The sequence below is a fragment of the Toxotes jaculatrix genome, chromosome 7 (genome assembly GCF_017976425.1).
Source record: "Toxotes jaculatrix isolate fToxJac2 chromosome 7, fToxJac2.pri, whole genome shotgun sequence".
Taxonomy (NCBI): domain Eukaryota; kingdom Metazoa; phylum Chordata; class Actinopteri; family Toxotidae; genus Toxotes; species Toxotes jaculatrix.
The window spans coordinates 25172584-25185526 of NC_054400.1; the positions used below are offsets into that span (position 1 = coordinate 25172584).

The 12943-nt window shown below is 40.7% G+C and overlaps 1 protein-coding gene across 1 annotated transcript in view; it reads right to left on the reverse strand.

The window, feature by feature from the left end:
- Positions 1–12943, reverse strand: part of zmat4a (zinc finger, matrin-type 4a) — a 103391-nt gene that overhangs the window by 87844 nt on the left and 2604 nt on the right. Inside the window, 1 exon segment of the mRNA XM_041042880.1 lies at positions 371–472. Within this exon segment, the coding sequence (XP_040898814.1) occupies positions 371–472 (102 nt within the window).

Genomic DNA, 12943 nt, shown 5'->3' on the forward strand with positions numbered 1-12943 from the left:
ATGATATTAATGAGTCAGAATAAATATGGCGGTGATCTATTGGGATTCAAATTCTATACATGGCACCTTTAATATCTAGTTTTAGAAAATATGCACGTGTGCCATTTAAAGTAGGAGCAGCAAGTACAGCCAAAGTTCAGTTTCTACAGATAGTATTTCTTTGTTTCCAGTGTAGCTCTCTACAGAGGTTAAATGAAAAAATAATAGGGTAAACTCAGGTGTGTTTATCGAGTATGTAAGCTGCAGGGCGCAGGTGCTACGTGTCTCTGGGGGCAAAGCCAAAGCAGCGTGACCCTAAGCCTTTCATTAACTGAAAAAGAGTGTCGAGTATCAGAGTCGTGTAAGGTAATGTGAGGGGGGGTGTCTTCACCTCATAATGGGCGACCCTCTGGGACTCGGAGATGAGCTGAGCGCTGCACACTTTGCAGTAGCTGTCTGTGAAAAGCCCTTGGTCCACCTCTGTTGACTTCATCTGGAGAAAGAGACAAATGCAGACATGGTTACTGACCTGGATGCACATTGTGGCAGGTGTGCACCAAGAACTGAACATGCAAGACTGACCACTGTGAGTTCAAAATGGAAGAAGCCTGCAATTTTTATTAACAAATTTGAAGAGAACACGTTTCAGATAGCCTGAGATGTGAGCTGTTCTGGTGCTGTTCTGAATCCCTAGCCTACAAACTTAGGCAAAACCTGTTATTTAATTAAAACTGAAAGTCCAAACCACAGTGGACCACATCCACTTACTGAAAAACGTATTGAAAAAGAAATTTATATAAAAGCAATGTCTGCTAGATTTACTATTTACACAAAAAAGACATCAGATGTTTGTTGTCACGATCACACAGTTTTGCTTTATGAGTCTCCAGGGAGCCAAGACAAACTAACCAAGATGTAATAAAGAAAGTAAACAATAATCTCATTTCATACTTTCATCGCTGTTAATCAATATTTCATTACCTAAAGCATTTGAGTTAGTGACAGATGCTGGGCAGCTTTTGCAAGCAATGAGTCAGAAAAACCATTTAACATCAGACATCCCGCTAAAACTTCCGACACAAAGTCAAAATTATATTTGTCAACGATAAATAAACAACAACAACAGAGTTTTTTTCCTGGAAATTCATTAAAATATATGACTGAGGTCAGAGAATATGGGATTCAGAGAGAGACAGCTGCAAAAAGCTTTTATTTCCCTTTCCACAGACACAGCTGAGCCATCTCTGCTTTGTATTACTAATTCAGCCCAGCTTCCATTAGGGGCTCACATTTCATTTTTGGAAGCAGTCAGGCTCAACCCATCCTCATTTACTCCAGCACGTCTTCATTATAAGCGGCAGGGCAGATGAGAACTAAGGTTATGTGGGTATACTGTAAAAGGAAATTCTCTTAAAATTCTCTGTTTTAAAGATAAAGCTAAATTTTGTTGGGCTTTGTCCATTTTCACATACAAGTGATGACTCATTTCAGATTCTGGCCAGCAACAGAATTGATTTCTTAAGAAGATTAGACTCTTGTTTGTGAATACACCAACAGAATTTTGACATTAATGATACAAGTAAGAGCCTCTGTTGTCATTTACTGCAGTTAAGTATAGTGGATGTTATCAACTGTAAGGTAAACTCTATTTTTTTTGGAAATAAGTTCTGCGGGTCGGAGCCACGTCCAACACACCGTTTTCTGCCTGGAGCTACAAGTGCAGCAAAATGACTATGAGAAATGTAACAGTGTGGTCTTCAAGTAATGAGATTTAAGAAGAATTGTTTAAAAGTCAGTGTTTTATTTATTTATTTATTTTTATCATGGTGCAGCTACATGTACAACATTAGAGCCCCACAAGAAGCCACATACCATACACTGTAACTGGAACATTTGGATCTCATGGTCAGGATCTACTATAAATGTTATTTTCTACATTCTTTACACACTGCTGTAATGAAAAGTGACACACTACAGGATAAAATCAAGAGCATGCTGGTTATGTGTAATTTACTGAACTGGATTTCTGTATATTATTCATCACAACAGGATGATCCTCGAGCTGCAGACTTTCTTTTCATCTCTGGCATTTAGCATCACCTTCCCAGGACACAGCATGCCCTTGGCAGTGTCTTATGGCACTATGTAGTCTGCTTATGGCACTATGTAGTCTGCTGCCCCTCTGCTCACTGGTACCCAGCAGCAGGATAAAACATGTCAGGGGCCCAAGTGTGCGCAGACAAACGGCAGAGGAAGAAGTGAAATATAAATAAATCAGTGACGCTGCTCTCCTCCTCAGTCTTGTAATCAGTCAAGAGCAGCGCTGTTTCCTTTTCAGATGCTACAGGACAAACAACATAAATGAGCGGCTTTGAGAGCTCTATCAGCCTGTGCCAGTGTTGGGCCCACTGCCTGTTTTAGCAAGGGTGCACAGATGCTGGAAATGAATGATTAATCACCCTAAATTCGGTTAAGAAGCAGGCGCATCAGTGGCAACATCAGCAGCAGCAGCACGAGGAGATTCAGCAGCAAAAGCCTTTGAAAAAAGAAAAAAAAAAAAAACAGCTCTTATCTCAGATTTAATTTTCCGCAGCTAGAGGAAGGGGTCATTTCTAGTTCCTTCATTGTTAAGTTTGCATTTTTGCCTCAGTTTGAGGCCGAACTGCTGTGACCCCCGCAATGTGGCATAAACAGATAAAGACCAAAAATGAACAATTTATTTCCCTAGAACGTCTCAATAATGCCTCATTATGCTGGAGGCCAGGAAGCATTTAGTTGTATCCATTGTCAGGATATGACCACACTGACCCTCACTTTTGTCTGCACGTAATCACTGGAGTTTATACCATTACAGCAGAGTGCACGGCTCTAGAGGAGAACAATTTGTGCTTAAAAATAAGAAGATAAGAAGCAAGAGAGACACTTCACCAAAGAATATGTGGATTTGGACATTTTATCTCTTATGATAACACTATATTTACCAAACTAATTGCTGTAAATCTGAGAACACGTCAACACTGCAACACTACACTGCTGCTGGGTTTTGGATATGGATGATGGTACAACAGCCAAAATAAAGGCTAGGCTCTAAGACTACCAAACACGTATATTTTTTTTATCTCCCCTATACCTCCTCCGTAGAGGTTTTCAACTGGCACCAGTTTTTATTTTTCATTCAGGTTAGCTCCCTCAGTAGTTTAGTACTGCTGATGTACTTTGATGTACTTTAAATAAGCATGCCAGCTTTGAGAGTCGGACAGAAGCACGCAGCACAGACAGACCTGGCTTCGTTCAAGGTCATTTAAAGCAGAAATAGCCTATAAGATATATAATTCTAATTTAGCTTGTTTGCCAGAATTGTTCTCTCCTGATGCTGTGGAGCTGGCACTTTTTCAAGAACACAACAAACAAATTCGAACAAATGTACAGCCAATGTAGACTGAACTGCACCGTAGGTTGTTCCGTTGAATCCAAAAGGCTTCCACACATATTACTTCTCAGATGCTTTGGTGTAATGATTACGCCTTTAGCTCGACCCTGTAGTTTTCTCCATGCAGTGGGTGAGACGTATGGTTCGCCGGAGTACAAGGCACAGCCTGTTGTGCTTATTGTTATTCAAGCAGATAATTACAGATATAATATTTACATTTTTTTTCCCAGGTTTGAACAACAGTTCATGCTCAGGTGAAAAAAGTGACAGCCCTAAGGCACATTAGCAAATATTTGGTGGCTTGTTTCTGGTCTACGGCCTTGGGGATCTAAACCACTTTGATCAGAGGAAAAAGTGAGCACACATGCCCAGTCTGTTATGGATGTTTACAGTTTAGGTAGTAATTTTGCTGTTTGCCTTTTTTTCTCTTCCAAATAAGTTTAGCCAACCATGGTGCTTGTGTAAAACCGGTCTCATCGGCTGTGTTAGACTCCTTTTCAGCAATGTGGCTGCATTCTCACATCTGAGCAATTAACTTATTGAGAATATTAATGGCCAAAACAAAAAAAAATCATACAATTGTAATAAGCCAGATTCATCTTTCATCTTTCTCCTTGTCCCTTAGCACATCTGTCACCCAGCAGCACAGGAAGTAGAGCAGGTAAAGTCCTGTTGAGGGTGAAGTACAGCTCTCCAAAGAGCAAGCGCTGCTCACTGAATTAACACGTCCCTCTCCTTGGCGATCAATTCATTAAGCTAATGGATTTTACTGGCAGATACATCGTTCTAATTGCAAGAGGTTGACTCTCTTCTAAATGAGATGCGGAGAAAAATATTAATTTTCACCCGGTGTAATTGGATCATTGGAGGCATCGCAATCATAAACCTACACGGGGGTTCTCTGCACAATTCAATCATCAATATCTGATCAAAACAGCCGTTGTCAACATCATCACAGCCAGGCTCTCTCAGCACAACACCGTGAGCTCATTACAGTAGCTGTATTGCCACTTTGGTGAAGGAGAAACACAGGACGGAGAAGTCACAGAGGGAACAATACAGCACGCCTCGCGTTGACGATCAAATTAGCAGGAAGCCAGCTTGTTTCTCACACCTAGTCAACACTGTTTACTGTCTGTCTTCGACTATGACGGGCCGCCAGCAAATCAGATGAGGCAAGTCGCGTGGAGCCGGAAGCCCGAGGCGGAGGGGGAGAAAAAATAGAAAAAGCTGATGAAACAGTGGGAGGGAAGGAGTGCAGAGATGAAAGGGAGGTCACAGCAGCGAGTGCCCAGCAGATGTTGCAGCTATAAAAGGTCAGTTGTAATTCGTTAGGGAGGGTGTTAAGCTGGGAAGCTGGACGAACGCCAGTGCAGACAAGCTGGACTCATACTGGCCTTTCCAGTAGGTGTCCCTTTGGCAGAAGACAACTCAGATACTGAATTCTCATCATCAGCTCCACGGGGCACAACTGCTGTCATGAAACAAGAAACCTGACTTTGATATCAACGCCAAGTTCAAAGCAAGACGCATTTTAAACTTTAGCAAAATCTCTTTTAATAAAGTCCTGTTGCAAAGGTGTGTCATTTAAGGTCAAACAAGCCACACACACACACACACACACACACTCTGTGAGCTTGTTTTTAGGCACAGCAATGCTGTGAGTGATACGCTAACGTCAGCATACAAGTGAGGAAAATGGGAATGCCATTTATTTTGGATCTACATATTCAACAAATTGATATTGATGATGAAAAGTCAGGGGTTCATGAATATTTACCAGTTTCCATGGCTATCTGTCCAGTAGTTGTCAAGTAATTTCCCTCTGAATCAAAAATGTAACACTAGAGGAAGAGTTAGGGGATCACAAATATGACTAGGAAACATCCTCTGAGGACCACAAATGTTTGTATCAAACTTTGTGGCAGTCCCTGCCATAGTTGTTGAGATCTTAACCTGCTGGTGATGCTAGTACATTAGTGGATCACCCAAATCACTGCGATTCATCCTCTGGGGACCAAGAATGTACAAAATGTCACAGCAATCAAGGTTACATTTGTCACAATATTTCAGTCTGGACCAATGTGGTTGACCAACGTACCGACCAAAATCCCCATCATTACAGTCGCTCATTGCTAGTCCATATCATAGCAAAAAAACAAAAACAAACAAACTCTGTCCTTCGTGTCTGCCTCCGCCTAATAACACTAAACTTTTTCCTACACTTAGCAACGATCTCCCAGAATCTGAGCAAAACAGTCAAATGTGTTGCCTCTTCCTTACTTAATTTTGAGTGATCCTGTGTTCTCTTGGGGTGATTCTGTACCTGCCACGCAGAGAAATCAGACTCCTCTTGTGCAAAGCTGTTGTGACAGATCAGCCTCAGACTGTTCTCTTCACCATTAAATTGTCAGAGTTGAAAGCACAGAGCACAGCGCTTTAAAAAGTCAGGAGAAGAGGCATTTTAAAGGTCATGACTGATACCAGCCCCTCATATCCACATCTGTTCCCATCTCTACCACAGCTGCACCGTGTTCGTCTACCCACAGCAGGGGCTCCACAGTAAACAGCCAGAGCCATCTCACACCTCAAACCTCATCACCAAGTAACTCTAAGTCATATTTAAACACATGACGCATGAAAAGAAATATGCCCAAATAACTGATTTTCAACCATATAGGAAAGCCATGCTTGGGGGCATAATTGATCAGACAAGATGCTTTGAAATCCAGACAACATCCATCCACTTCTCCCCAGTCATTCTAAAGCACTCCTAAAGCATGCTTTCACTCAGTCATTACTGAATTTAGGAGATAGAAGACCTTGTATAATTCATGACAAAGAGACTTTAATTTAAGCTGTATCAAACAGGTCTATAAATTATAGAGCACCTTACATAGAGCTTTTGCTTTTGACTTGCAAATTGTGGGAGCCAATGACTGTCCCTCAGCTATTTGAAAAAGCAATCAGGTTTACATACTGTAGAACAATAATGTTAATTCATAATGGCATTTGTTATTAGGAAGCTCAAGACACACAAAGGGGAAAAAAATCTTACTTACTTATTTGAAATGAGCTGGCACACGCCATGGAATAAAAAGATAAGACATTATAGTGGAAAGTTATAGACAAAGATTACCAATGATGCACTGTGGAACAGGAAAGTGCTCCCTATTAGAGTCTGGAAAATGTTCTTGAGTACACTTTCTATTAGCTGTGTCTTGCATGCCAGCTGGATTAATTAATATTCATTGGGCACTGAGCGTCCATTAAATTACAGAAAATGCTGTGTGGCGAGAGAGGACTAAAGAGAGACTGACAATAAGCTCTTAAAAAAAAAAATTGAAAATACATACTGTACCTGGATCACATGTAGAGCCAGATTTACGAATTCAATTCAATATTGACTGCACTGTCATTTAGCGCACTATCTGGCTATTCCGCCTCTATTGCCTCTGATAGACCAGTGCTAATGAAAATGATTTTTTAAATGCTTTTAGTGAAAAATAATAACCCATCTGAAAAATAATGACCGCGACTGCTGCACTGGACGTCCCTCAATTTACGGAATAAAGTAAGCCTCATCAATAAAGTGTGGACCTGTTTAATGGAGAATGATGACTACACATGGACGATCGTGGTAACTCATAAATTAGAAGTTGGTCGTTCATTCTATATGCCATATTGCAAGTAGTAAAACTGGCAATTAATCATAGCTGCTCCACACATTAACAGTATCAGCTTGAGAGAGAAGTGTTGGGAAGCCATGGCTTTAAGCTACTGTCACAAAGAACTGCTGAAGCGCTCAGTGCAGTAAAAGTCATAATGAGGCCCTGTTTAAAAAAAAAAAAAAAAAGGCTCATAGCCTGCATATTTCAATTGAAAAACTATGACAATGACAAGCTCCAGAAAGTGTGAGCCAGTGGAAGTTATTGGCAGTAGTTAGACTTTAAATTTTACAAGTCAAAAATGAAAGACTGTCCCCTAATGTGGGCTTAGTACTACTGACACGGAGATGAGCTTTGAGCAGCTGTGGCCATTTAAGCCATTTTTGCATAGTACAAAGGGTTTACCATAGGACAGCATGGTAAGGTAAGAGGTATTGTTTACCCTGATGATGACTGGAGGTGTTCTGGTTCTCACATGCTACAGTAAGAGGCTGCCTCCCTGTGTTATTTAAAACTGATCTGCTGAGCAAATAACACTATATCTCCTTGTGTATTCTGATTTTTTACTTAACAATTCTGCACTTGTTATGGCTGCTTCACACAGTGTAGGTCACTGTGGTTATACCATATGAGGATTCAGTGGAAACACATGCGTTCATAGCTTGGCATGGCACAGCACAGTTACAGTATGCTGTTCTGGACCCATGGGAAAATAGCCTCAGAGTCTTACCAGTAGTGGGACTAAAAGTGTGACATTTCGCCACCAGAAAAGGGTGATCACCAAATATTATAACAAACAATACAGGCATTACATTTGAGATTTCATGGATTTGGTTAAAGCTTGATGTAGTGGGGTCATATATCCTCTGGGGACCACTGATATCCCTGCCAAAATTCATTGCAATGTGGACAGCAGTTGTCAATGCACCTTACGCTGGGTCAAAATTTTTGATAAACAAACTGACCAACTTACTGCCATTGCCATTCTCAGGACCAAAAACCCTTCAAAAGGCTGCTTTGGAAGATGTTTAAAGCACAACCAATATAAAGCAGTCCTACCATGATGAAAAAGATTCACCCCGGCACTCTCTGACAGATATTTCACATTATAAAATCTAAGAAGCCAGACATTGTGACAGTTTTAGTTATGGTTAGGGTTAGACTGACCTGCACTGTATTAATATAGGGCTCTGACAGGCTAGCCTTTTTATTAAATCGCCATTATGGGCCAGTGTGGTCATATAGTAATTCCTCCCTGACCACAACTCCATTAAAGTAGTCTGTAAATCACCTTGAAGAGCTGCTAAAGAATGTATTTATTCTGGGCTTCACTGCAGAAGTTTGCAGTTCCATGATGGTCGGAAAGTAGTTAGAGAAGATTTTCCAGTTTTGCAGATAACCAGGTGCTCAAAGAGGAAATTTATTTAAAAGTAAAAAGCTGCCTCTTTGGCTCTTTAGATTTAAACATATATTACTAAAATGAATACATCATCTACTTTTGTCCGAATGCTGATGTGTAGCAACTTAAAGCATCCAAACTAAATTTACAATCTATACAACCAGTGATGATTGAGTTGTCAGAGGTTACAACACTCATACTTCACCATTTCTCCATCAGTACTCTCCACAACACCTGCATTTGCCTGACTTTGCTAGTGAAAGATGAGTTTTAGACGCCCAGCACAGCAGAGAGAATCAATCATTGATATGGTACAATAGCCAGAATTGTACTTTTTAAATGAATGGTAGTTATCTTTGCTGACCCACTGCTGACAGTGAATGATGATAAGGAATAAAGTGAGCTTGTCGGTCATGAATTTTGGAGGCCCTCCAATGCAGCTCTCAGTGTAAAACTCAGCATAGGCAAGAATCATCAGACTGAAAAAGATGCCATCGAAAAGTCACAAACTGCAGTGCTCAGAGATAAACACACTTCAGTCCTGAGTGGAAGACTTAGCAGACTGTGCCAGTGACTCTTGATAATTATTGATCACATCTACGCTGATATTTCATAACTGACGCAGCCACTGGCACGCAGATGAAGGTAAGCAGTTACTGCATCGTGCCTATTTAATCATAGTGTCAACAAAATATGATGAGTAATTTGACCGAATGTAGTATCCATCATAATCACCTGTGTGCCTTTAATACACAGCTCACACAATATTTCATCTCCATCCCTGTAGTGTTGAGTGGGCTATGAGTGTTGGGGTTAAGATATTTTTGTATTGAAACAGACACTTTTTCAGTGTGGATTATTATAATAAGAAAAAGTAGATTCAAATGTAAGAATAGTGTTGGAAATTTTGTTTTGCTTGTGTAGAAAACCCTGGATAATAAAAGTATGCTGGAGGTAGTTTATCATAATCGGTAACAGCTTAAAGAATCAAGTATCCATCTGCTGGGCTGGATGATTATCACGATGATATTTAGTAGATGCAGTAGCAGTCCTGTTAGTGGGGCGGGGGTCAGGTAATGTGACATGAGATGATATAAATTTGTCTACTTTCAGAGAGTCTGTCACACTGTGGTAGTTCTCCCTTTGATATCTTTGGTTGTACAGACCATTGTGGGCACTGTTTCAAACCAAGGAGCAGAATTGCTCTCTTGCAAAATTGGATTTAAAGGATGGTTGCATCACTGTGATGAAGTACTTTGATTTGTCTGCTATTTCATTGACTGGATCAGCCAAAACCAGATATTTTTATCTGGGTATTTTATCCGTAAACATCAGGGTTTTAATCGTTTTACCACTGAATATTTGAGTGCACCATCTTTGTATGTGCATGCTAACCTTTGTTGATTATCAATAAACATAAACAACAACTGAGGCTGATGGAAATGTCATACATTTTGCAGATATTTGGTCATAAACCTAAATATTGGATACACTGAAATTTGGATTATGGTGATAGATGAAAAGTCAGGGAGACAGAGATATTACAATTTATCCTGAGGGGAACATAAATAACAAATTCCATAAATAACAAAAGACAGTCTGTCCGATAGGTTTTTGGATTGATTCCCTCAAAACTACGAATTTGACCTTAATGATGGGTATAGAGGAAAAGCCCAGCAATGTTATACCTATGCTGCTAGCATAAAACAAATTTAGGGATAAAACACATTAATACAAGCCTTTACAAGGGACACTCCAGTTTGCATCCTGTCTCCTGTGATGTTATACTATGACCACAACCATTCCCTTACTTTAAATTACTCATATATTATCTCATATCATATACCTACCAAATCATCATGACCCCAAGCCAGAAAAAAGTTTTAACATAGTCATATATTCCATTTTTCCTTCATGTTTCTACTATATCTGACTAGCTTACTCATCTCAACTGTGCAAATGTGACTTAAATGTTTGGGTCAATTACAGGCCATCATTGCCCAGGGGCAACTGAAGGGATGGTCGGCTTTTGGTTCCAGTTGACTTTTAGTTCGCTAAATGTCACTTAATGTCCTTTCACAGTTCGGTATTAGCATGTCTTTGAGTTGAGCAAGGAACAAGTTATACTGCGGATAAGTGAGACAGCTTGCTGGTAGGTGATTTAGTAAGTGAGAAAGGAAAAGCTGCAGATAGGGAGAGCTGGCCTCCCTGTGCTCACTGTGACCTGTTAGTTCCATAGAAACTGTTACCTCCATCATCAGCAGCATTTTGTCCAGCTGGTGCTCCAGGGCCAGTGAGACTGTGAGACATTGTTCCTGAGGGGGGGGGGGGGGGGGGGGGGGCAAATTAGCCTGCCTGGATGAGTGAGGCTGCACGCTCACACAGCAGACACTGTGCTCCCTATCCCACAGCCCTGTGCACTGATCTAGCTCCCATTCTGTCTCTATCATTCTGCTGCTTTGGCCTTGGGGAGGCAAATTCAAGCCAAATTGTAATACCATGCCTCGAGGTCAAAACAATGAGCACTTACTTTGTGTTTGCTGCTAAGTGGACTATTCCCATGCAGTGTGACCTGAGCGCGGTCCACAGATCTGCTGAGTGAAAACATTAGCACGCACGCTGGGCAGACTGCCTGCACTTCAGTAATATAATCAGCTTGGTGTTCAGCCAGTGCAGACATTTAGGGCAAATGTTGAGTTGGTGCGACAATAAAATTGTGACACTGGTCATCTTAATGAGATTATTTCTTTCCAGCACAGGCACATCAAGCTGGAGGATTCAAACTCAAATCATGCGCTGTCAAAGAAGCACTGAAGCCTGGACATTACAGCGGACACCTGTTGCGTGAGGCTTTAGCTTCAGTAGCTCTGACACTACAACACACCCAGTGCAGTGCTGTTTAATTCTTTCTCTGAGAAAAGGCTCACTAAGTCTCATTCACACAGCACTTGCGAGGTGAAGTGTTGAGTCCATTGAAGACTTACAGCCAAGTAACAGACAATCAGAGAAAACAAAACAATGTATTTTCCCTCAAATATGTGCCTTAAACTACAACCAATCAATTCTACATCACATCACCTCAATGATTGGCCATATCTATGACCAGTAAAGAGTGCTGCGACATCTCTGTCTCTCTCTCTCCCTCAAACACACATCCATCCATCCATCCTCCCTTCCTCTTAAACCTCTGCATAATGGCCTGTAACGGACTTAAATAATGAAGACACATTCTCACAAAAGTAAGATGCAAGGCAGCTAATGAGTATGCACACTCTATGGCAAAGTATAGTGAAGGCAAAACACACTATGTCCTGCGTCAAACTCTGGAATATTAAAGGGGCACGCCCCCAGGTTGGTTTATATCCAACTAAGAAAACAATATTAACAACTTTCATTTCCAGGGAAACGTTAGGTTTGAAGTCCTGTCTCAAAGACCGCCTCTCCTCATTTTCCCTCCTCTCCCGGCCTGGACCCCTCACAGACCTGACAAAATCACAGCGAGCACTTCAGGCACTTCAGAGTACATTTGATTGAAATCCTCAAGGACTCAGTCTGCAGGTCCACAGGGTGGACATTTGGATTCAGCTGATATCTCGGCATCTGCTGCATCAATTGTCACTCTTCTTTTTATTATCTCTCTCTCTGAAAATGGTTAGACAGTAAAATGTCTACTATCTAATCTTTGAAAAAATGATTTGTTTGTTTTATACCCAGTGGTATCAATCACTGTTAGAACAGGTGTTTTTTTTTTTGTTTTTTTTTTGGACACTGTAAAGACAGCCTTTGCATGGTAGGTTTGAAAAACGATACAAGCTGTTCTGCTGATCCAAGGTCAGCGTGGATGGATGCCTGTAAGTCATTCTGCAGCCATGAAAGACTGGAAGCAAAGGCTTCTCACCTTTGATGAAGTACACATTTCCTTTACTTAGCTGTTTGCTTCAGAACAACTTCTACACCCTGTGAAAATAAATATGTTCAGCTCAGATTATTGGAGCTCTTTGTTACTCTTTGTGCTATTTATAAAAATCCTGAGACCCATCTCACCTTCTGTGAAAGAAATAATGGAGACAGAACTGCAAACAACTGCAGCAAGAAGGCAATAGAAGGCAACAAAGAAGCAGGGCAATTTTAACTTTACAAAAGCAAACAATTATTGATGACATCAAAGCGCTGAGCTTCAAAGTCTTTTATTTATAGGCAGAAGAAATTACAGACAGCAGACGGGGGAATGGGGGAAAGTTTTTTTTTTTTTTTTTTTCTTTTTTTCTTTTCTTGAAGTTTTTCAAAAATAGAAAGGACAACTAGAGGGCCTGAACACATGCCTAAAAAACAAAACAAAAAAAAAATCACTGGAATATTAAAGAAAGGGTCGATGACTGAGCTTTATTGTCTGTCGCTGTTTGTAATGTGTAGCTGTTGAGCGCACAGCTTTCCTGTGGTGTCTCAGAGGACAGCAGAAGTGATAGA